This window comes from Leptodactylus fuscus, chromosome 2 (genome assembly GCF_031893055.1).
Source record: "Leptodactylus fuscus isolate aLepFus1 chromosome 2, aLepFus1.hap2, whole genome shotgun sequence".
NCBI lineage: Eukaryota > Metazoa > Chordata > Amphibia > Anura > Leptodactylidae > Leptodactylus > Leptodactylus fuscus.
In genome coordinates this window covers 142,014,584-142,041,912 of record NC_134266.1, presented here as the reverse complement: position 1 = coordinate 142,041,912, position 27,329 = coordinate 142,014,584, and the positions used below count along the sequence as shown (strand labels likewise).

At 39.5% G+C, this 27,329-nt stretch overlaps 1 protein-coding gene across 1 annotated transcript; it reads left to right on the top strand.

Moving 5' to 3' along the window:
* The first annotated feature begins 908 nt into the window (after positions 1-908).
* CA4 (carbonic anhydrase 4) lies at positions 909-24,661 on the top strand. The gene is made up of 8 exons (XM_075262765.1): positions 909-999; positions 14,378-14,419; positions 15,767-15,931; positions 18,437-18,585; positions 19,054-19,152; positions 20,095-20,158; positions 22,712-22,875; positions 24,238-24,661. The coding sequence occupies exons 1-8, from the start codon at positions 939-941 to the stop codon at positions 24,415-24,417; spliced, it is 924 nt and encodes a 307-aa protein (XP_075118866.1). The 5' UTR covers positions 909-938; the 3' UTR covers positions 24,418-24,661.
* Positions 24,662-27,329: the final 2,668 nt, after the last annotated feature.

Genomic DNA, 27,329 nt, shown 5'->3' with positions numbered 1-27,329 from the left:
GAAATGCATTTTTTCTTCAAATCCACCCCATTCTGAATTTTTTTCCAGCTTCCCAGTACATTATACAGAATAATTAATGGTGGAATCATGAAGAAAAATTTGTCCCACAAAGATTAAGACCTCATATGGCTCTGGGAGTGGAGAAATAAAAAAGTTATGGAGTTTAGAAGGAAGGGAGTCAAAAACGAAAATCAAAAAATGCCATTGGCAGGAAAGGGTTAAAGAATCCACCAAAGGCTACTAGACTGGAATAGGAGGAAGAGAGGAGGAGGGTGACCCTTATCTGTTTCAATATGAAGATAAGGATGACCATGCTGGCTAATAACACCATGTGGAAGGGCCACTATGAGACATTATACAGTGTGGAGGGGCAACTTTGGGACATTATATTGTGTGGAGGGGCCACTATGGGACATTAAACTGTGTTGATGGGCCACTGTGGAACATTATACTGTGTGGAGGGGCTACTTTAGGTCATTAGACTATGTGCAGAGGTCTTACAGCTTACTCATTAAAATCTCTGGTCATTCTCTGCTATAAAGTCAAGTAGGTCTTCAAATTGAGCAGAGATTTGAATGAATCAATGACAAATTATATACCTATGTGCTCAGATCCTCCTGCTCTATAACATGCTGACTGCTGATTGCATTGCACAGGTTCACTTGAACATTTCCCCAAACTGAAACATGTCATAAACCTTCATACAATTTCCTTGTATGTGTTCAAAATATGTGCATTTACAGTCCCTGTAATTTGACAAGGCTAAGCAGTGTTATTTATTGGTGAAAGCAAGTGATACTCAGCAGAAGGAGGAGCTGGAAGGAGGAGTTCACCTTCCTTGCAATGTGTCCTCTCCTGTATAAAAAGTCTCAGCTGAGATATGATTACAGTGTAAGGGTACTGATTGATCCTGACTCAAGGCATCACTTCATGCAGAAATGACATTCCTCTACTTGTTCTTCTCCTTCACCCTGTATCTTACCACATCTTATGCAGCAGGTAAGCCATGTCTCATCTATTTTTCCTGCTACCTTGCATCTCTGTGAAAAATTGCTTTGTATTCTGTTCACTTTACACAATATGAGGACAAGAGGGCATAACCAAGCTTATTATAGGACTCATATATCATTTATCAGTGTAACCTTTACACAGTAAGGCTGTAATCAAAATTCTGAATAACAGATTTTGTGCTGCGGAACTAATAAGAAGTGAAAACAACAAAAAATATCAGTGCACTGTAATATATGTCCATTATATTACACATAAGATGTTCTAAACTGGGAAAAGTTTGAAGATGTTGGAGGTAATATTACTTTATCTGGCAATCTGGCCATATTAAATTATATCTAAAGTGGTTAATTATTATTTGTATGTTAAGCATGCACATAACAGAGTTTACATACTATAACATGATTCAATTATTCAGCTATAATTTGTGCTATATAATGTGTATGTGTACTATAAAGCAGTAGATGCAATATATAAATATAAAGAATAAAGACCTACAGTACTCATGGGATTAATGAAAAGTCTAGCATAGTGTCAAGGGGAAATCAATGTAGTAAGTTGTTTCTAAATTGCATGCTTTAATGTTTATTTTCATGTTGTATTATAATATTTTCCTTCACATCATAGTAACATGATTTAGAGCCCATGTACTTTTATTTATACATGTGTTTCTTTCAATGTCACAATTATTCAATTTATATATTTTTTTTCAGTTTACTGACTTGGAATTAGTGTAACTCAAAGCCTATATTTTCTAAAGACTTGAGAGTTATAGAGGATTGACAATTGCTCTTATGTTTGCTTGAACCTTATATGATAGCATTGCTGATTACGTTAATAACATCTTTTTAATTTGTCTGTAACTAAAATGTTTCATAGGCCAATAGTCCATATTATTAACCATTCTAGTCACATACATGGTCACATGAAGTAACTTTTGAGAACAGTTAGTAGTAGTAGTCTACCACTGCTAGTGGCATAGTTTACATACCTTTTTGTGTCACTGATCAATCTTGCTTATGGTAGACTCTCTTTAAATCACACTGACCAATATCAGTCTTATTTTAACCAAATATGTCACCCTGCTTTTATATGATCCATATTCTTGTGTTTCTGTTGGCATTGTTGTTTATTTTGGCCACATATGTTATATTACCTAATAATATTGCCAGATTCCTTCTAATACATGGTTTAGACATGGTCTCTGCTGCGCTGTTCCTTAGAAATACCGGTTTTTACTGGTATGCAAATGAGTTCTCCTGCAGCGATGGGGGTGAGCCCCAGTGCTCAAACAGCGATGAGGGCGTCCCCACCGCTGCCAGAGAAATGTCTCCAAGCGCCGTCTCCTTCGTCGTCCGCCACGTCATCTTCAATGTCTTCCGGCGCAGGAAGACTGAATATAGCTAGGTAAACTATGTAACATGCCAGACAGTTCTTTAATAAAGACTTCTGTTGCAGTAAAAGCTACCTATATAAAACTATTTCTAAGTTATAACACACCTAGCTAGTTTTGTCTTTTATGAATCTGGAAAAGCTGGGTGATTTGTACAGAGTAGATACTACACACACTCGTAATCCTCCCCTTTCCCTGGTGTAATTCATGCTCTGGAGCTGTACTGTCTTCATTACCCTCAGGAGCTAAGCTCTGTCCCCTCTGTGAAGTAGTGGCATCCCATGTCCTTTTCTGAGCTTGCTGATTGGCCTCAGCAGCCACATGCAGTGGGGGCTTCCACCAGAAGAAAACACAGCAAGATCAGATTGTGCTGGGAGACACTGGCGCATCGGGGACAACCCCTTTAATGTCTCTTTAATAGACTCAAAAGAAGATATAAATAATATACTATGAGACATATAAATTCTGGCTCAGTTTTTTCCTTTGCAGGGAGAGGGTGGTGGGCTGAATGTGTTACTACTGAGGGTCTATTACCAAACAGCTGCAGTATAACCTTGAATGTTTCAATTTATCTATGCAAATGCCTAATTTCATATGTGTAACTTTAAACACCTGGCACCATTTGTACATAAAGGCTCTTAATCTCTCTCATCTCTTTAATTTTCAACCAAAATTAGATATATGTCTATGGCAAACTTAGAAATGTCTTCACAAATAATTGGTATGTTACTAATGCTGATGACTAGGGCAATGTGGTAATATGCATTAATTTTGTTCTTGCTGATGTTCATTTCACAATGTTTTCTCTATGGACAACAGTAGGATACTATGTCAGTTTGCAACATCTCACCTTATTATCCATTGCATGCTGGTTATATACATTTAGCTGCATGGTATACGGTACCTACAAAGGATTTAATAAAAAGTAATCCAATCCCACAATTAACTCTATCTATTTATCCATCCATCCATCTCTTTATTTATCTATAGTAGTAATAGTGGACTAAAACCACTTGAAAAAAAAGGTGACCAATCAAATAGAATAAGTCAAATTAGATCAATTGACATAATTCCCCAGGACACCAAAGCACGTGGCCAGCTAAGAATAGAAAAAAATGCTGCCTTGTTTGCTTCAGGTGTTTGTTTTTTTTTGCCCACAGGAGCAGATCCTTTCAAAATATTTTATTGTGAATACAGAAGGGAGACGCATTGTCCTGGCTGACCCCAGGAAAGCTTGCAGCAGATGATGCCAAAAGCCTGAACATTTAAACTGAGTGTGTTTGTTACTGTTAATCTCCGTAACTAGTCAGATCTCACACCGCTTGTAAGAACCATATGTAGATTAATAACAAACTGTTTATGTACAATGACATAACCCTAGATCTAGAAGAGGAAATAGATAATGATTGGATTACAATGGGTTATTTTTTACAAGGCACACATATCCAAACAACAAAAGAAAACACATAACTATACATGTCCCTCTCTGACAATCAAATTGACTGTAACTAAGCATAGGAGGTAAACAATATTGATGACATAATATGATAAGCACTGGTTTATACACATGAAAATTTTCCTAAATGTTGAGAAATACTGCCATGTACATTCTAAAATGAATAGATTCTCATATAAAAGATTGGTATGATTACCGTACATATTTTCCATTTGCTACTGGTGATAGCTGCGAAATTCTTTGACTTTACACACCCATTATCAAAGGCTGACGTTGTGCCACCTTGAACAGTTTTGGTCCTGAGAATTTGAACATTTTTAACACAGTAGTTCATCATAATCAAAGTCTTATGGTCACTTAGTACACTAAACGCAACACTATCAAGATTCCTAACACCGTATAAACAACACTGATGTGCTATGTCATAATAGATGTTATAAATCCATGTGACTAGTAACTAGACTTTGCCAGTAATGATGTACATTAGTAAATGTTAATAGCTGTAGAGACAGTGATTATGATCTGGTTATATATAAACTCTTTAAACTTTTACAAATATAATACATTGGGGAGGTTGATGGGCTGCAGAATGTCACTGAGCATTTACTACCACGTGTTTTGATCTTTCATAGCAAATAGTGTGTGCTTTATACAATGAGTCTTGTTTTTTTTGTGGTAAATTAGCAAATTTTCCCCAAGGTAAGAGAACCACAGGAGAAGATATGAAAGGCTTATCTGGAGCAAACCTGTCATATCTAATCTCTAGCCATCAAATCACTATTAATAAAAACAGCACAAGGTTATATTGCTTTAATGCTACTAACTACGTTAGAAAGGAGGTTGTAAACTGGACAGAGTACAAATTCCAGTATAAAACACACACACTTTTCTGAATAGATCTTTTGTACAGTTGTAAGTAATCTATATTATATAATGGCAATCAAAACTTTATAGAGATGAGAGGTATTAAATATGTAGTTGGCATTCAACGTATAGTCAAGCACCATCAAATATTTATCATTTAAGGGCAGAGGTCAAGCCCTATATAAGGATGTGTTTTACTGATAAGGAAGAGATAAATGGAAGAGTTAATTTGATATTTGATATTTTACCACAGAAGACAATCAAAAAACAATAAAAAAAACCCATTGGGTTAAGTTGTCTTCTCTTATAAGATTTCACGCTGCAACAGTTTGGCAGAGGCCCCAAGTTGCAGAACCGCAGCTTTTTTGTTGCAATTTTTTTTTTATCCACAAGCCAGGAGTGGATTGAACAGAATGCATAAGCTCATATATGTCCCATTATTCTTGTAGCCACCCTTGACTTTGGCTCAAAAAACAAAAGGAAATCTAAAACAAACAAAAAAAAAATCGTTTCTGCAACGTGGGGCCTCAGCTTTTTACTTGGCTTTTCCATTATATGTTAATCCAGTCATATCTGGTAATACTGCCAAAATGAAAAGTCAGTCAAACTTAAAATTCTGTGCTTGACAATGTCTGATACAGAGGAACTTATATTTTATACTTACACTAGGTTCACACCTGACAACTTGAGGACTCCCCGAACAGAAACCTAATCCACTTAGAAAACTGGGGTTCTGCCTGAAAAGGGTGGAAAATGTGGAGAGAATGCCCTGCATAGGTAGTAGAAATCACTTCTTTGCTTACCCATGTTTCCATTGAACATGGTTGAATAAGGTGATCATTTCTACTACCTCGGAGGTGCTGCCTCTTGTGCTATATTTCTTTATCCTTTGTGACCGTGGTCCCTGGATGCATTTATTTGCCTATTTGTGAAATGACTGTGCTACACTTTTCCTACTTGTATAATAATAGTATGCAGTGATCTCCCAACAAAGGACTGTGGCATAAAAAGGGCATGTAGGGCTGCCAAAGCTGAACTGTAAATCACACTGCAGTCTCACCCATATTGGATACCTTATTCATGTAAGAATTAGAGAATTACACTGGTAATTTAAATAAAATTTTGTTATTAAAACTAGACATATTTTGTATCATAGAGGCAGACATAAAGTCTACCACTAACCTATGACATACCTAGCTCATGGTTGGGGATCTGGAGGACATGTTCCTGGCATGGAGCTAGGAGTGCATATAATAAATACACACCTATAGTCATGCAATAATATAATAAGAAAAACATAAAAGAATTTGAATTTGAAAACAATTTCTTGCGGCATTCACTAATATGCTACGTCCATGACATATGATATGACATAACACAACACAAATTTAATCCAAAGGTTTTGGAAGGTCTTGAAGGTTTTCTTTACTTTAAACTTTAGTTTCAGGTTAATTGTTTTTTAATTAAAATTAATACTTGTGGACTAGAATGTGATTATTATAAATAGATAATACGAGATAATACAACTAAACTGACATGGGGAGGGAGGATCCAGCTGACCACCATAACTACTGATCTTGTACGCATGGCTCTTTTTCATTGTAAATTGTAAATGAATGCATAGATACATTAAGTCAGACTGAAGAACTATCTCTGTTTTCTTGATAAAGGTTTTTGCTACTTTTAGAGAAAGAAAGCTGTAACAACGTGCTTGAAAATGTGCCAGGATATAGTGTTTCAAGCTTAACTTTTTGTACATAGTCTATTTTAGACTGTGAGAAGTTGGAAATAGATAAGCATTTTCCTGCTGCTTGCTGTATGCTTAAACAAATAACATCCACACACTGATCATGTGAGATCGACATGCACTTATGTTGAATATTTCAGTTACAAAGTTCCACGTTTGAAAGTTTGAAATTGATCTTAGGAAAAACAAATGCATGTCTTATCACGGATTTGAGGGAGGCATACAGTATCCTTTATCATTTTTTTTGCTTTATTAAACTTTATTAACATTGGGCCATTACACACTAAAATGTCAGCATTTAAAGTATAACTAGACCTTTGGGCAGCTTTTGATTTTCTGTCACCATTTATGTTATTTATAAATTTTGTAATATACTATATTACAGCTGTACCCTGCTTCTCACTGTGTACGGTGTAAGGCTTGTGTGAAATGAGGAGAAAATGAGGGTGATGTATGGTTTTGGACAAAGTGGAGACATGGGGCAAAATTTTAAATAGGGTCCCAAAAAGTATTAAAGATCGATAAGAGTACCCATGAGATACTAATGCCCCCTAATAGGGTCCCCAAGTAATATCGTCTCTAGAGTGCTCTCTAAAAGTAATAGTACCCTTATCAGTTAACTGTACCCCATCTCATAAGTAATATAACCCCATGTAAATGATAGTGCCCTGTATAAGTAATAATGCCCCATATAAATAATACTGCCATTTATAAGTAATAGTGTCCCATATAAATAATATTGCCCTCTGTAATATAAATGATAGTGCCCATATATATAGTAGTGCCCCATGTTGTAAGTAATAGTACCCCTTGTAATTAAAAGTTCCCTGTATAGTGTAATAGTGACCCATATAAATTAAAGTACCCATATGTCATAGTAACCTGTAAGTAATAGTGTCTCATACATAAAAGTGCCCTGTAGATTATAATGTCACCTATAGGTAATAGTACCCCATAGGTAAAAGTGCTCCTTAGGTTACAGTGCCCCCTAAATGTAAAAGTGTACGTACGGGTAATACTATCTGATTAATGATAGTGTCCCCAATAATCTCAATTAAATAATGTCACATAAATAATATGCTCCTATTATATTGCCTCCTAGGTATCAGTGTCTCCCTCCTTAGAAAGATAAAATGAAAACACCTGTGCTAGAGTAGAGCGGATAGCCTGTGCACAGTAGGGCAGTGTCTACATGCTCTCATGTTGGTGTATTGTTTCAAGTAATTGCCCAGTTTGCACATCTCTTCAACAGCGACCTTGATTATGGCACATACTACTCTATGTACTCTACATCAATAGTATTTCCCTATAATGAAGCAGCCACTTCTTCCTCCTATCTACCACTTACAGCCGTGATGTTTCCTCAGACCTGCCTTCTGTCTTGCTATTGCCAATGAGGTGGTTCCTTTTTTACATTAAAATACAACAAAATGAAGTGTCTCACCTGTTAAATAGCACCAACCTGGCTGTTAGAGAGCTAGAAAATGAAGCCCCAGTGTTCACAGGAATTATATATAAAGAATTTTTAAATAAAGGTAACTCCATGTATATTATGGGCACCACTATGGGCACCATAGTGCCAATTGTCCAATTATTCTGATTTATTGGTTTACTGGAAAGAACTCAACATCAAACCTAAACTGGTCTTGTACTTCTAGTATGGAGAAGAGCAATTTCTGAATTATTGGCATTTGTGGATTAATAAAATACTAATGAGTTTAATCTCCCGTTTACACTCCACTGAGTATGTGGCAGAGTATTTGGATCTCAAGATCAGTGTGGGAGGATGTCATTTGGAGTTTGTTAGTTTTCAAAAACACAGAAAGGAAACATTTTATCCTTCACAACAGTTGTTACTTTCCCAGCTGAGTCTTCAATGTCTCCTACAAACAAAGTTGCCATTTGAGAAGTAATTGTACTCATATAGGAAACTTTGAGGGGTAAATGACTTAACATTAGAGATGAGCGAACACTAAAATGTTCGAGGTTCGAAATTCGATTCGAACAGCCGCTCACTGTTCGAGTGTTCGAATGGGTTTCGAACCCCATTATAGTCTATGGGGAACATAAACTCGTTAAGGGGGAAACCCAAATTCGTGTCTGGAGGGTCACCAAGTCCACTATGACACCCCAGGAAATGATACCAACACCCTGGAATGACACTGGGACAGCAGGGGAAGCATGTCTGGGGGCATAAAAGTCACTTTATTTCATGGAAATCCCTGTCAGTTTGCGATTTTCGCAAGCTAACTTTTCCCCATAGAAATGCATTGGCCAGTGCTGATTGGCCAGAGTACGGAACTCGACCAATCAGCGCTGGCTCTGCTGAAGGAGGCGGAGTCTAAGATCGCTCCACACCAGTCTCCATTCAGGTCCGACCTTAGACTCCGCCTCCTCCGGCAGAGCCAGCGCTGATTGGCCGAAGGCTGGCCAATGCATTCCTATGCGAATGCAGACTTAGCAGTGCTGAGTCAGTTTTGCTCAACTACACATCTGATGCACACTCGGCACTGCTACATCAGATGTAGCAATCTGATGTAGCAGAGCCGAGGGTGCACTAGAACCCCTGTGCAAACTCAGTTCACGCTAATAGAATGCATTGGCCAGCGCTGATTGGCCAATGCATTCTATTAGCCCGATGAAGTAGAGCTGAATGTGTGTGCTAAGCACACTCATTCAGCACTGCTTCATCACGCCAATACAATGCATTAGCCAGTGCTGATTGGCCAGAGTACGGAATTCGGCCAATCAGCGCTGGCCAATGCATTCTATTAGCCCGATGAAGTAGAGCTGAATGTGTGTGCTAAGCACACACATTCAGCACTGCTTCATCACGCCAATACAATGCATTAGCCAGTGCTGATTGGCCAGAGTACGGAATTCGGCCAATCAGCGCTGGCTCTGCTGGAGGAGGCGGAGTCTAAGGTCGGACCTGAATGGAGACTGGTGTGGAGCGATCTTAGACTCCGCCTCCTCCAGCAGAGCCAGCGCTGATTGGCCGAATTCCGTACTCTGGCCAATCAGCACTGGCTAATGCATTGTATTGGCGTGATGAAGCAGTGCTGAATGTGTGTGCTTAGCACACACATTCAGCTCTACTTCATCGGGCTAATAGAATGCATTGGCCAGCGCTGATTGGCCGAATTCCGTACTCTGGCCAATCAGTGCTGGCCAATGCATTCTATTAGCTTGATGAAGCAGAGTGTGCACAAGGGTTCAAGCGCACCCTCGGCTCTGATGTAGCAGAGCCGAGGCTGCACAAGGGTTCAAGCGCACCCTCGGCTCTGATGTAGGAGAGCCGAGGGTGCACTTGAACCCTTGTGCACCCTCAGCTCTGCTACATCAGAGCCGAGGGTGCGCTTGAACCCTTGTGCACACTCTGCTTCATCAAGCTAATAGAATGCATTGGCCAGCGCTGATTGGCCAATGTATTCTATTAGCCTGATGAAGTAGAGCTGAATGTGTGTGCTAAGCACACACATTCAGCTCTACTTCATCGGGCTAATAGAATGCATTGGCCAGCGCTGATTGGCCAGAGTACGGAACTCGACCAATCAGCGCTGGCTCTGCTGGAGGAGGCGGAGTCTAAGATCGCTCCACACCAGTCTCCATTCAGGTCCGACCTTAGACTCCGCCTCCTCCAGCAGAGCCAGCGCTGATTGGCCGAATTCCGTACTCTGGCCAATCAGCACTGGCTAATGCATTGTATTGGCATGATGAAGCAGTGCTGAATGTGTGTGCTTAGCACACACATTCAGCTCTACTTCATCGGGCTAATAGAATGCATTGGCCAATCAGCGCTGGCCAATGCATTCTATTAGCGTGAACTGAGTTTGCACAGGGGTTCTAGTGCACCCTCGGCTCTGCTACATCAGATTGCTACATCTGATGTAGCAGTGCCGAGTGTGCATCAGATGTGTAGTTGAGCAAAACTGACTCAGCACTGCTAAGTCTCTGCATTCGCATAGGAATGCATTGGCCAGCCTTCGGCCAATCAGCGCTGGCTCTGCCGGAGGAGGCGGAGTCTAAGGTCGGACCTGAATGGAGACTGGTGTGGAGCGATCTTAGACTCCGCCTCCTCCAGCAGAGCCAGCGCTGATTGGTCGAGTTCCGTACTCTGGCCAATCAGCGCTGGCCAATGCATTCTATTAGCCCGATGAAGTAGAGCTGAATGTGTGTGCTTAGCACACACATTCAGCTCTACTTCATCAGGCTAATAGAATACATTGGCCAATCAGCGCTGGCCAATGCATTCTATTAGCTTGATGAAGCAGAGTGTGCACAAGGGTTCAAGCGCACCCTCGGCTCTGATGTAGCAGAGCTGAGGGTGCACAAGGGTTCAAGTGCACCCTCGGCTCTCCTACATCAGAGCCGAGGGTGCGCTTGAACCCTTGTGCAGCCTCGGCTCTGCTACATCAGAGCCGAGGGTGCGCTTGAACCCTTGTGCACACTCTGCTTCATCAAGCTAATAGAATGCATTGGCCAGCACTGATTGGCCAGAGTACGGAATTCGGCCAATCAGCGCTGGCCAATGCATCCCTATGGGAAAAAGTTTATCTCACAAAAATCACAATTACACACCCGATAGAGCCCCAAAAAGTTATTTTTAATAACATTCCCCCCTAAATAAAGGTTATCCCTAGCTATCCCTGCCTGTACAGCTATCCCTGTCTCATAGTCACAAAGTTCACATTCTCATATGACCCGGATTTGAAATCCACTATTCGTCTAAAATGGAGGTCACCTGTTTTCGGCAGCCAATGACTTTTTCCAATTTTTTTCAATGCCCCCGGTGTCGTAGTTCCTGTCCCACCTCCCCTGCGCTGTTATTGGTGCAAAAAAGGCGCCAGGGAAGGTGGGAGGGGAATCGAATTTTGGCGCACTTTACCACGTGGTGTTCGATTCGATTCGAACATGGCGAACACCCTGATATCCGATCGAACATGTGTTCGATAGAACACTGTTCGCTCATCTCTACTTAACATGTCAATAAACATGTGTTACAACAGCCATTAAATAAAGTGAGGGATTGAATAGAGGCACATTCTTTGACCCCCTACCCCCAATTGTCTGTTGTATTAGGTTCAATAGCACATAAAATCATGGATTATTTCTGGGGAGTTACATATATAGGGTAGCAAATCATGAGGACTCCAAAAGGCTATATCTTTAAGCCCCATAATCCTGGATCCATCATTATTAGTAAAAGCATTTTGGCTATTACTCTGTTTTTAGTTGATTTTATAAATTACTAGAGGGAGGACCCGGCTTCGCACGGGTATATTACAATTTATGTTTGTGTACTGGCCCCATAAGAATTGTCCAATTTTGCACTGGTGTATTTTGTATGTGGTTTGTGTGTATGTCCATAAGCGTAATGTGATTATGTGTATCTCATTTTGGATGTCAGTGAAAAACCTGTGATCAGTTGTTATGGATACCTGGAGTAAAGCTGTATCTAATCCTTCCCCGTGTAGTACTGTGTTTAGATGCAAGTGTCTAATTCTTGTTGTTGTGGTACTTTGTGCAGATGCACATATCTAATCCTCCCCATGTGATATTGTGTGAAGACGCGCGTATCTAATCCTCCAGTAAGTGAAACTGTGTGCAGATGCGCGTATCTAATGACTCTGGCGTGTGGTACTGTGTGCAGATGCGCATATCTAATCCTCCCCCATGTGGAACTGTGTGCTGAGACGCGTATCTAATTCTCTGGCATGTGGTACTGTATGCAGAGGCCTGTATCTAATCCTCCCGTGTGGTACTGTGTTCAGATGCACGTATCTAATCCTCCCCTGTGTGGTATTGTGTGAAGAGGCGCGTATCTAATCCTCCCCCGTGTGATACTGTGTGCTGAGACGCGTATCTAATTCTCTGGCTTGTGGTACTGTGTGCAGAGGCATGTATCTAATCCTCCAAAGTGTGATACTGTGTGCACACACGTATCTAATCCTCCCCTGTGTGGTACTGTGTGAAGAGTCGCGTATCTAATCCTACTGCATGTGGTACTGTGTGCAGACGCGTGTATCTAATTCTATGGCGTGTACAACTGTGTGCAGACGCGCGTATCTAATCCTCTGGAGTGTGGAACTGTGTGTAGACATGTGTATCTAATCCTACGGCATGTGGTACTCTGTGCAGACGCGCGTATCTAATCCTCTGGAGTGTGGAACTGTGTGTAGACGTGTGTATCTAATCCTCCCCCATGTGGTACTGTGTGTAGATGCGCGTATCTAATCCTATGGCATGTGGTACTGTGTGCAGACGCGTGTATCTAATCCTATGGCGTGTACAACTGTGTGAAGACACGTGTATCTAATCCTCCCCTGTGTGGTATTGTGTGAAGAGGTGCGTATCTAATCCTACAGTGTGTGGAACTGTGTGTAGAAGCATGTATCCAATCCCCCGGCATGTGGTACTGTGTGCAGACGTGCATATATAATCCTATGGCATGTGGTACTGTGTGTAGACGCGCGTATCTAATCCTCCCCCATGTGGTACTGTGTGCTGAGACGCGTATCTAATTCTCTGGCTTGTGGTACTGTGTGCAGAGGCATGAATCTAATCCTCCAAAGTGTGGTACTGTGTGCACACACACATATCTAATCCTCCCCTGTGTGGTATTGTGTGAAGAGGCGCGTATCTAATCCTTCGGCGTGTGGAACTGTGTGTAGACGCGCGTATCTAATCCTACTGCATGTGGTACTGTGTGAAGACACGTGTATCTAATCCTATGGCATGTACAACTGTGTGAAGACATGTGTATCTAATCCTCCCCTGTGTGGTATTGTGTGAAGAGGTGCATATCTAATCCTACAGTGTGTGGAACTGTGTGTAGACGCATGTATCCAATCCCCCAGCATGTGGTACTGTGTGCAGACGCGCGTATCTAATCCTCTGGAGTGTGGAACTGTGTGTAGACGCGTGTATCTAATCCTAAGGCATGTGGTACTCTGTGCAGATGCGTGTATCTAATCCTATGGCGTGTACAAATGTGTGCAGACGCGCGTATCTAATCCTCTGGAGTGTGGAACTGTGTGTAGACGCCTGTATCTAATCCTTCGGTATGTGGAACCGGTATGTGTGCAGATGTACGTATCAAATCCTTCAGTGTGTGGAACTGTGTGCAGAAGTGCGTATTTAATCCTCTGGTTTGTGGGATTGTGTGCAGACCCATGTATCTAATCCTCTGGTGTGTGATACTGTGTGCTGATCTGTGTATCTAATCCTCTGATGCGTGTATCTCAGTTTGGATATCAGTGTTGTATTGTGCATGTGGAGTGACCGTGTGTATTGCAGTTGGAATATGAGTGAAAGTCTTGCAGGTTTGTATTGGCTAAGAGGGGGGGGGGGGGCACTGTGTATGAAATGCTGTATCTCAGCAACGGTATGTCCGAGCGAGTTGGAGTCTCGTATTAAACCTTCCCGGACATCTGAAGTATCTCTGTACCAAATTTGGTGAAGATCGGTCCAGTCATTTGGTTCGCATTAGAGCACAGACAGACAGACAGACAGACAGAAATTCATTTTTATAATATAGGGAGATTTTGTGTAGGTGTTTAGTCAAAGCAGCTTGTAAAGAGAAAGGATGAAGCTGCATTTACAAGAGAAAGAGACTGCGTCCTGGGAGGCTAAGGAGAACCTGGCTACCGAGGAGATTGTTTGTAGTCAGTATGCACTATGGTAGCTGTCCACATATTTTGTTGTTGGAGGAGTGTAATTAGCATAAAGTGGCTAAACTTTCATTAATCATTAAACTACTTTTTTGTCCTATTTATAGATTTATGTGTATCATTACATATAAATAACAATACATTATTGTATTATTATGCAGAATTAATACAGAAGCCACAATACATACATTCTAAAACAGCATGGATAACTTTGCTTTGAATTTTCTCTCTTATAGAATGGTGCTATGATATTGAGAAAACACAGCAAGATTGCAAAGGTAAGAGAATCTGTAACATAAATTGATTAAGTTTTCAGGTTGAGATAATATATATCCAGCATTTGGACATACTGTGAAGGAACCACTGTGGAGCATTATGTGGAGCATATTATGCTGTGCGGTGACCACTGTGGAGCATTATACTGTATGGTGGCCTCTGTGGAGCATATTATACTGCGAAGTGGCCACCATAGAGCATATTATATTGTGCAGGGGCCACTGTGAAGCATATTATAATGTGCAGGGGCTACAGTGCAGCATTTTATACTGTGCAGTGGCTACTGTGGACCATATTATACTGTGCAGGGGCCACTTTGGAGCATATGATACTGTGCATCGGCCACTGTGCAGTATATTATAATGTGCAGGGGCTACTGTGGACCATATTATACTGTGCATGGGCCACCGTGGAGTATATGATACTGTGCAGGGGCCACTGTGCAGCATTATACTGTGTGGGGGCCACTGTGAAACATATTATACTGTACAGGGGCCACTTTGGAGCATATTAAACTTTGCAGGGGCCACTGTGAAGCATTATACTGTTTATATATCTCTATAAGCTTTCCCTGTGACTATAATGATGATATACAAGGGTGATTACAATATTACAGGCAAAGGAAAAGGTTATTGAGTGAGTGAGAACTAGGATTCTAAAGATGGCTGCTAAGGGTGTAGTGGGCAGGCTAGTTAGGAAAACAGGAAGGGGGAGTGAGTGAGCAAGAGGGAGGAAAGGGGGAGTGAGCGAGTGAGCGAGTGAGTGTGTGATAGAGAGTGAAAGGGAGGAGGGAGGGATTCAATGCTGCAGACCCAAGTATTATGAGAGAACCCAGAAATCAGTCAAAACTGCTAAAGGTATTTGGGTGCACTTATTAACCAACTAATAACACAAATAGACCTTTTTGAGAATGTATTTTTTGGCCTTAACACCATTTTAAGGCTGTATTTTGTTTATTTTTAATAAATAAAAACACAGGGGCAAAACACACACACACACACACATATATATATATATACACACACACACACACATATATATATATATATATATATATATATATATATATATATATATATACATATATCTCAGTATGGTATATTGTGGTAGTATTCTATACTTCTACTCTTTTTAACATTTATAGCGTTACTATTACTTTGAACATCAGCATATTACTTTTTAGACTTCTGCTGATGTTACTTGATTTGCTGTATTGAATCCCCCACACACATTATAAATAGTTGTTACATGTTTTGTGTCCTATTGTTGAGTTACCTGTGCCTATAGTAGAACGGTCATTATTTTAATATTTAGAGAAATTAACAATCTTTTGTATTTCTTATTATAAGGACCAGATGAATGGAGTGTGCGTTACAACACGTGTGGAATGAAAAAACAGTCCCCAATTAACATTGTTACATGTACAGCCACATTTAACTCTGACCTGAAACCATTTACATTTGAAGGATATGAGAAGGAAAGTAACTTTGAATTACAGAATAATGGTCATTCAGGTGAGTTTTGTCCTAAAGATAATTATTATTCACTTTGCATTATGCATATTTTTTTCAAATAAAAAAAAAATCTTACTCACCTGTCCCTGGCACTCCAGAGTTCCCCCAGCACAGTCCGGTTCTTTTGCTCCAGCGTTTTCTCAAACTGAAACTGCTCACTGGCTGTGATGTCACAGTTCCCTTCCATTGAAGCTGCTGATTGGCCTCAGCGGCCAAGTAACCATTGAGGCCAATCAGCAGCCTAATCAGGCCTCAGGAAGAGACCCACGATATCACAGGTAGTGACATCGCATGCCCTTCACTGAGGTCACTGATTGGCCTCAGCAGTCTCGTGTGCCTGGGACTTCTTCCACACGCCAGCAAGGGACTGAAAAGACTGGATCGCACATGGAGGCATCGGAGCATTAGGGAAAGGTGATTTTATTTTTTTTTCTCCTCCCATGGCCTATTTAAACAATAAATTCAATGTCTACTTTTGCCTTTAACTTAAGCAATTTGACATAACTAAACAAAGTGTGGATCAATAATGTATAGTGAGAGATACTGTAGCTTTGTCTACAATTAAATCTTCTGGGCAATCTGATTTCAGTTGTACATGCTGTACAACATAGAAAGTTACTTTGTTACTTAACAACTGAGGGCGGGTTCACATCTGCGCTCGGTCTCCGCTTTGTGGGTTTCCGTATTCTGTCGACAGGAGACGGAATCCCGGCAGTCAGTGTCCGCCCGTGAGTGTCTTCTGGTCACCGCAGCTAAATTGTTTTTTTTTTTTTAACCAGACACAAAGTCCTGCATGTCCGACTTTGTGTCCAGTTAAAAAAAACGGTTTTGCACCGGAGAGGCAGAAGACGCTCATGGGTGGACACTTTGCAAACCCATTGAAATAAATGGTTTTGAAAACTGACTGCCAGTTTCTTTCTCCTGTACAGTTTCTAAGGCAGAATACGGAAACCTTAAAGCAGAGACCAAGCGTAGGTGTGAACCTGCCCTGACAAGCACAGATTTTTTGTTGCAGATTTTGCAGCACTTTTATGAGCCAAAGGCAAGAATGGCTACAAAAGGAATTGGGAATATATAGGAAGCTCTTATACATCTACCTTCTGCTCAATCCAATCCTTACTTTATTTACATTGTCGTGTGGTCTCTCAAAATCAATCAGATAAAACTTAACTTTTATTTTGCTAAGTATAAAAATACGATTGGAGATCCACTGAATACCGGAGACATCAACATTCCCCTCTAATGTGGGAGAGTGGATCGCGATCATCTCACTTTGTCATCATCTCACTTTGTCTGAATCCTCTAGTTATGCGTATACGTGAATTCAATGACCACACCCTCTGGTGGGTGATACAGGGGCTGGTATAGCCAGGAAACATGTGATTGGCTCACAACTGGAGACACCTGACTGAGGGGCGGCGATTGAAGCAGGGATTCAGCTATTTATAGCTGACTTCCCTCAGTTGCGGCGATAGCTATTATAATTCCTAGAGGTCACCACTGGAGCTCCGGGAACTGCAGTTGTTACTGCAATCTTTTATTATTTTTTGGTTGACGGGTGGTTTGTTTTTTCCCTGGCTCTTCATCTTCTGCCTTCTTGGAGAAGGAGGGGAGAGCACTATATAGCTTCAACCTAGATAAATTTGATATGGGGAGGATCCTGTTTTCATCTGTCAGATCCTCATCTGATAAAGTCAGCACCTCTTTATCTCAAGGCGTGGACAGCTGATTTAGACTCTTGGTCAATTTGGACTGCCCGTAAAACCTCCTTACGTCGCACATTTTTGAACCATTGTGATGTCTATATAGAATGTGCAGTATAATTTTACCAGACTATCTTGGACACTCTGGTAGCATAAATTGTCAGATTACGGAGTGTATACGGTGTGGATGTAGCTAGGCACACATCTGTCTGTCAAGGAATCATTTGTATAAGTAACACAGTGTGCATCATTTCCTAAAAAGTACATCTGGTCCCACAAAAAAAGGCACCCAATGCACCCCTGTACACAGAAATATCAAAATCTTACTGGTGTCAGAATAGGTGTTTTTTTTCAGGGGTTAAAATTTAAATGCAATTAAATAAACTTGGTATCCCCAGAATTGCACCAAAACATAGAATACAGCTTACATGTCATTTTGACTGCATAGTGAACGCTATGAAAAGAAGCTTATATGAAAGTCACACAAATGCACTTTTTCTCTAATTCCACCCCATTCCGAACTTTTCCAGCTTCTTAAGAAGAACAATTTGTCCTGAAAACATTAAGCCCTCATATGGCTCTGTTAATGGATACATTTTAAAAGTTATGGGCTTTAGAAGATGGCGAGTCTGTAAATAAAAATTGCCTGTGGCAGGAAGGGGTTAAAACTGTTTAAACCATAGACAGTGTCAGTAAATCTCACTCTGTATGACTGAAACATGTATGCAATGTAATGTATAATATGATTTAAAGCGCTCAGTCTTAGATGATAATAATTGACATTTTTATATTTTACTTGTAGCTAAGCTGTCAATAAATCCTGAAACGTACAAAATTTCTGGAGGAGGCCTTTCAGGGACATACAAAGCTAGCCAACTCCATTTTCATTGGGGCTCTGAAGGCAAGTCTGGATCCGAACACAGTCTAAATGGAGTAAAATATCTAATTGAGGTAAAATGTCCTTGTATAAATGTAAAAAGTAAAATCTGAAGAAGAATGTTTTAGATTAGATGAATATAATTTTGTTACTATATTTGTATACTAGCTATAACCCGCGACTTCGTCCGCTGTCCCCTCACCCTTGCGCGAACCACCTGCAGCACCCCCACGGCCATTTCATTGCGGCCATCGCGGGCCCCTTACACAGCATCGTGGGCCGGAACCCCACGGCCCCGCTGCTGCACCTCCGGCACTCCCGTTTCCCCCCAACCGCGCCTCCTGGCCCTCCCCTTCCCCCCCACCCGCAGCCCTGGCCCCCTTCTCCCCTTTAGAGATTACAGTCACCTCCTACATCATTTTACCAGAACATGCTCCATTATGCCCAGCTTTATTTACAAAAGTAAACATGGCCAACCACTTTCTTCCAGTATTAAAAAGTAATTTTGATCCCACTTTCAATAACTTATCTCTTCAACACAGCTGCATATAGTACACGAAAAAGAAGGCGCTGGACGATCAGAACCTAGTGGTGGTAGCACTGAAAGTGGAAGTCTTGCAGTACTTGGATTCTTCTTTAAAGTAAGCGAATATAATTATTTTGTTTTTATAGTGATTTTAGATTTGTCAAATTTCAGCGATACAAGGGGAATATATTTTAAAATTTCAGATGCACACAATGCCTCCACTGCAACAACTGCATGAGTATAAGGAGGCGCATAAGAACTTCTGTGTAAAGGTGGTCAAGCTCAGTCTGCACGTGTATGGGGAGATTGGAAGAAATATCTGTTGAACAAATGTGTTTGCGGGACAGCTTTCTGAGATGTATGAACAGCTAAAGTCTTGATAGTGTAATGAAGTGTAATTTAACTTGACTACCTAATATGTTAAATATAATAATAATTGGATTTTTATGTTGTTTTGGATAAAATTATCTGGATTATCAGACTAGATCCTATTAGTGTTTTATTGTATATATAGCCAACAATTTGATTCATGTCTGAATAAAATTAATAAATGTGGCTTGTGTAGAGATCTGGAGCACAGGCTTAGAAAATAATACACAACACATTCATTGGTTCATAGATAGGTTCAGGACAACTTCAATGGTTTGTATATAGAATCAATTATGTTAGACACCTAACATAATAAAATTGGTAAAGTTAGTATGTAGTCATAACCATAAAGATATCCATTTACGTGTGAAAAGAGCATTGCAGATAGATCTCTTTAGAAAGAAGTGAAGAAATGACTCCAGGTTATAATTTATAGATTACAGTGAAAAACCATTACTTCAGACTGTTAAACAAATATTAAGAAATTGCCTTCATTTCTGACCATAAATCATAGTGTGTGCAGCCTTGTGCCATGTATAATACTGATGTCTTCTTATCTGGCAGAGGGGTCTATACCTCCCCATAGGCCCCAGGACCTGACTACGAATATATCTGTCCCCAATTGTTTCCAGTAATTTTACTGCAGTGTAATACAGCAGTTGTCTCATTTTTTTTCCTTTCTTTTCAGGAGGGCAAAGAAAATGCAAATTATAAAGAATTAATTAAAGGCTTAAATCAAATTACTTATACAGGTATTGTAGAATTATTCATATCTATATTATCACTGAATAAATGTCAATTAAGAGACAAAGCAAATGTACATCCTTGTGTTTGGATGTTTGTGAATTTGGATGTTTGTTCCTCAATCACGCTAAAACGCCTGGACGGATTTGCGTGCAATTTTCCACAAACATAGTTTTCCCTTAGGATTGAGTCACAGGCTACTTTTGGTGCCACTAAACAACATGGCTTCCTAGCAGGAGACTCACAAAAGCAGGACTCCTAGCCCCAGCTATAGACTCACACACACTGCCTGGCATTTCCTGCCTCAACCTGCCTGCACACTCCTTACTGTCACCTCAGGAGTTCACATTTACATATAGCTTTCCACTATATAACACTTCACATTGTCTGTATCACTACATACACAATACAACACATCACATTGTCTGTATCACTACATACACAATACAACACATCACATTGTCTGTATCACTACATACACAATACAACACATCACATTGTCTGTATCACTACATACACAATACAACACATCACATTGTCTGTATCACTACATACACAATATAACACATCACATTGTCTGTATCACTACATACACAATACAACACATCACATTGTCTGTATCACCACATACACAATATAACACATCACATTGTCTGTATCACTACATACACAATATAACACATCACATCACATTTGCTAACCACCAAACTTTTTAAAGCACTTTTACAGTTTCACACGTCTGTGTCCGCCCAATTCTCAAATCACCGCAGACGAAGTCGCGGGTAAAAGCTAGTGTCATATAATTGTATGAGTTTTTTGGTTTAAAGTGTAAGTAAACTTTTATTTTTTATTTTTTCCTAAATAAGTAGTGCAGGTAAAGGGAACAAACTGCAACACAAGTCACTAAAGAATGTACAGTATTTGTATGTGTTTGTCTTTACGTATTGCTCCTGTCGTCTTATCTGTGCGATTTCGGGCCATTCTCTGTACACAAGCAATGTTAGTAAACAATGACTTATGGAGACAGAGTATTTTGGTCAAGGGAAGCTGTATAGTAATTGCTGATAACACAGATGTATAGTGAGAGATAATGCACTATGGGTTCATGAAAAAAGTTGTTACCCTTTAAATGCAGCTGTCTACCAATAAGTATTTGGACACCTGTGGTAGAATAGAAAAACAACATTTATTCATATTCAATAGTTGGTAGAGCCTCCATGAGCGACAATAACATTCTCAACCCTCCGGGGCATGCTTTCCACAAGTCCTTGTATGACGGCTAGTGGTACTTTATTCCATTTGACTTGTAGAAGACAGGTAAGTTGTTTCACTAATTATGGAAGGCTGCTACACCCCTTAGTTCAGTAATACAACTCAGTAGGGTTCAAGTCTGGGCTCTGGATAGGCCAGTCCAGTCTGTTAACCTGATTGTCACTGTACCAAGCCATGGTAGACCTCACTACATGACAGCTGGCGTTGTCATCCTGGAAGTAACATTGGTCCAACCCATAGAACCACCATAAGAAGCACACTGTTATCTAAAATAGTGCAATAGGCATTGAGTTTACCATGCACTGGGACCAAGGTGTGACGTACATCACAACTGCAGATATCTTCATTTGCATGGGTGTCCAAATACTTATTGGTAGACAGTGTACTTCAAACATGGGCAGATGTCTAGTTCCTATAGTGCTAGATAATCATTCCATGGTTTTCTAATTATTATTTGTATGGGTTATTTCCTATACTTTTACTTTTCATGTTTATGTAACAAGTTTACTCTGCCATACCTTCTTTCTTTTTTTCCAGGATAAGTTGCATTTTCATTAAGAAAGACTTTCTTGGTATCAGATAAGAATCATCTTTGTTTAGGATACACTTGAATAGCAGCTGAGCTGCAGTGGCTCGGTATAGCCAGTATACAGAGAACTGGATAGGTCTGAATCAGCATTTTCATATGCACTTAAAAAAGGGATTGTTTATTTTCCGAAACGCGTTATGCTGTGTTCCGTAAATTAATAAAGAGATGAGTTTCATCCATCACTCATTATCTTAAAGTGATCATACAGAAGCCAGTGTTTGGAGATTTAAGCTCTAAACATTTTTTGTAAAGGTGTTTTCATATATATCATTTTGCATATAAGTGTACCAGGCATTAATCCTGTTGTGAACAAAAGCAATGACAAATATGATGACACATCCACAATAGTGTAGTCACAGATGCAGTAACAATGTCTTTTCAATGTTTATAATCTGAGCATTTTCCACTCTACTAAATACCAAAGCTATCACCATACAACGTGCTACATAGCATGAAGACTGATTATCATCTAAGGGCATGGTGTGTACCCCGTACGGGACAGGTTGAGAACCTAGGGCATGGAGCTTAATGTCTCAGACAAAAGACATTTTAGTAGGAACTTTTGCTACAAGTCATTGAGATTCAGGTTGCATGACTATTGCAGTTTATACCATTATACTATTGTGACAGATCTAATTTAATTTTTAAAGGAATACTCCATTATTTAGAAAAAAAATAACCACAACTTTTTGCATTTCAGGTAATACTACTACTATTAAGAACCTAAAGCTGAAAGACTTGATTCCAGAAAAAGAGAAGCTGAAACTGTTTTACAGATATGAAGGCTCGCTTACTACTCCTGAATGTGATGAGACTGTCACTTGGACAGTGTTTCCTGAAATAATTGAACTGAGTAAAGAGCAGGTAAAATGCTTTAAAATTCTCTGAAAATCAATTTTTTTTTTTTTTTTTTTTACAAAAACCATTCACAGGGGTTATCAACGATTTTAAAATGAATGACCTTGTCTTATGATACTGTAGGTCATCAATATTAGATCAGTGGGATTCCAATCCCTGCTGATCAGCTGTTTGAAAGCACCATTGCAGAATGGAACAAAACTGTGATACCCTGCATGGCCACTACTAAAACTACAGCATTCTGAAGTATGGACCAATAACTGAGGCAATGCTTGACAGCCCTTCTAAACACCTTATAGGTGATGGTGCCCAATGTAAGATCCGCACTACTCTAATACTGATGACCTTTCAAGATAGGCCATTGTTAATTTTGGATAACTTCATCTTAGATCACAGTTTTGACTTATTATTATGTTATTGTATTCTGCTCATATTGCTAGGGCAATAGTAATGTAGATTTTTAAAGGCTATGTTTGATTTAGTATTATGGGCATTGCTAGGGTTTTAAAAGATCTTAGCCACAAGATCCAAGACAATTTTTGTGCAGTCAAGTCACATTATTATTACCATTACCTATTTTCAACATCAGCAGCACATAGCCCATGAAGAAGTCATGTACCATTGGCTTGGTGGGTATATCAGTTGCGCAGTAGGGTATCTTGGTTAAAAGGGATGATTTATCAGAGTTGCAAAAACACATAATTCTTGACTTTCTTGGCAAGGGTGGCAGAATTTCTGAAACAGCACAGCTTGTGAACTGTTCACCTGCTGCTGTGGTGAAACTGTAGCGTGAGTGGGCAAACGGCACCATTTGGAATAACCAACATGGAAACTGCAGGGCGCCACATGCATTTCATGTGAGGACCAACTGACAAGCTACAGAAGAGCAGCTCACTGTAAAAATGAACCATGGAGCTACCAGACATGTATCTACCAGACTCTTATAATAAGATATATATCATACTCTTATAATAGTATATACATCATATATTTACTCTTCAGACCCCAGAATATAATAAGTGGAGGTGAGTATACTTAACAAACAGTGTTACTCACCTCCCCTGGCCTCTGCCATGGGTCTCCATGAATAATTAAATATGCATGAGATGCTTTGAAAAGTGCACACCATACTGTATACTTCAAGTTTATGATGTGAACATTCATGCACCTACATAGATTATGGCATTTCACACACACACACACACACACACACACACACACACACACACACACACACACACACACACATATATATAGTGATATATATATATATATATATATTCAGTATTTGTGTATATAAATATAATACTGCAAGATTAATTCTACTCTAGGTATAACAGAAGTTCATGTTCCCTTTTTTCTCTACAGATTAATGAATTCTATACATCACTAAAATATACTGATGGCCAGCCCATGATTGAAAATTTCAGACCTCTACAAAATCCGAATGAGAGAATAATTTTGACTTCAGGCGTTGATGCACTATTACCGATTACAAGTTATTTGCTGATATCATTGTTTGTGCTTTACATACCATCAATATCCTAAAGGGTTTCAGTATCCACCTTACACTCATGTTGAGTTGGGGTGTAGCAATACTTAAACAGATTGGATGTACACATGGGCATTAGGAAAATGTATTCTGAACCTTGTCCATACCTGAAACCTTCCTTACTTTGCAGTTCATGGCTTGGTAAGCAGAATACAACTCAGGCATAAATTTATTAATAAGACCTCTCCAAAATCCACATTGTATTATAACCATGTAAACATTTATTGCAAGTTATGTAAAAATAAGTGATAGATATATGTACATATATTAAAGTGCATAAATTATATGAATATGTTGTTTTTACATTTCTATACTATGGTTATAAATTTATTTCGCACCTGAATCTACATTTAAAGAAACATAATTATAGTGATATGCAATGTTTTCTATTTTAAAGGGTATTAGGATTTAAAATAGATTTTTTTTAAAATTCTCAGGTCAGTATATTTTAGATTTTTTTTCATACAGTACCTACTACACTAAAGATGCCAAGTACTAGCTATATCTTAATATCTGCAATGGACATCTCACTCTGTGTCTCACTGAAGATAAGATTGTAAGCTCAGATGAGCAAAGAAACTGTGAAAAAATAGTTATAAATTATATGTATGCATTGTATTAGGATTGATACTAATAAAATGTATTATTATATCACTGGAATCCTAGAGTTGTAACTATTTCTTCATTTCATTTTGAGAACAACTAGATGTTCACTGTTACACAAAAAAAACTCGAGTGTAAAATGAAAAGCAGAAAAAACAGCATCAGGATTGAGTGTGAATATCATTCTTTTGTACTATGAACTTTACTGAGAGATACTGTAGTCATGTTAATCTATACAGTAGCAAGTTGTATCTGAACATTGCAATAAATGGAACACCTAGTGGAAGAGTTCATAGCTGTATTGTCTGCTGTTCTTATGATGTTATGTTCTCTGTAAAATCAAGGATTGAAATGAAAGAGGAGCAGAAAAGTCTGCAGCTATATTTTTCTATAGAACTAGTTCTTCTCCTTGTACAGATCTCAGGGATCCTTTCATATTGTACATGTAGTTCTACATTTTGGTAGCGTGCATGCAGCAAGAGAATCTGAGCAGATTGATATATAATTCTATAGGAAAATGTCAGCACAACATGTGTTTTTTCCTTTAAATCTCTGTTGTTTCTGCATGTAGGAATCCAGTGGACACTACTACTACTACTACTACTACTACTACTACTACTACTACTACCACTACTACTACTACTACCACTACTACTACTACTACTACTACTACCACTACTACTACTACTACTACTACTACCACTACTACTACTACTACCACTACTACTACTACTACGTGTGCATAATCTTGGCTATTCACTGAGCATGACCGCTCACCTGATTCCTGAATGCAGATAGAGCAGAGATTTAAATGAAGAAAATACAAGTTAGGGTAAAGCCGCATGTAGTTTCCCGCTGCAAAAAAGCGCTGCAGAAAAAAAAATGGTGGCAAGCATCTCGGACTTTTCACAAAAAGTCCGCAGAGCATTGCAATAAAAGTTTAATAAACTCAGTATTAAGTTGCGGTTACAGCTTGCGTGACATTCTTACAATTATTGTCTGAAACACTGATTTTTAAATTAGAGATTAAATAGTGATTTAAAATTTTTATTTTATTTTATTTTTTTTTAACTGGCATTGCATACAAATAAGGTTGCTGGCTCCTGACATATGACATATCAATCTGCCCTGGCATGCAACGTGCTGCTTATCACTACTCATACTGTTGAAAGAAAGCACATGACTATGAGGAAGTTTTAATTTGCAGAAATCCTTGAGGCAAGGGCCAAATGTGGCATGAACAGCACGTAAATACCACGGCAAAAAAACATGGCTTTTTATAGTCCCTGCAATAAACAAATGTCATCTATACACTGCAGAAAAATATGTACAGCAGAAATGCTGCGATTTCAAAAACCATTGCATTTTTGGAAATCGCAGTATGTCAGTTATACATACGGAAATGCTGGAGGTTTCCCTATAGGTATAATGGAAGCAGAAAGTCCGCAGAGGAAACCATTGCAGACTTTCTGTAAAAATCGCCATGGGAAAAACAGTGATGCCTATCCAACACAGTTTTTCGCACAACACTTTTTCACTGCAGCTAGCTACGTGGGGCTTAACCATAGACACAACCATCCTCTGACAAAAGTTCCTGGCCTATGTGTTATTTTTGGATTTAAAAATAGTTGTATGTATTTATTTTCTAATCAGTTCCTTGAAATACAGTAAAGTGTCTGGTTTCATCCTCAGTCCTTTTTACACACATACACCCATAACAGCAAAACCACCAGGCTAATATTGTATAGGCATCCCTGGCAGGATGAGACTGGCCCACAGGTGATCTCTGGCCCCCAAAAGATCTCCCACATGGCAAAGTACACTCATTGTATTTCATACAGACACTCATCATACAGTATCTCTTACAGGGCGATGTGTCAGTATAATATACTGGGTACATTATATGAGAAACTTGTAAGGGGGTGTTAAGACACCCTTGACTAGATTGCTTTGTTTGACTGAAAATGTTTTGTTTAGCTGTTGTACTACCCTAATGTTGTTCCCCACTCTTCTGTCCACTGCCCCTGTATCTGTTTAGAGACTATTTCCTTTGGTGTTGCTTAGGAGATACGAGTAAAAGTTTAGTAGCTTAGCCTGGCTGCTTGCTGGCGAATGTACAGAGAGAGTTGGAGGAACTCTCTCTGTACAGTGCAGTGAGAAAGACCATTCTATTTCTTCTCCTTCGTAGGCAGGGTCCATCCATTCCACACTTAGCACTTAGTGGGCAACGTTACATTATCATTATTATCCTTATCGTCATCTACTTCTCTTCCAGTCATCTGGCTAGTCTGCAAGTTTAACTCCT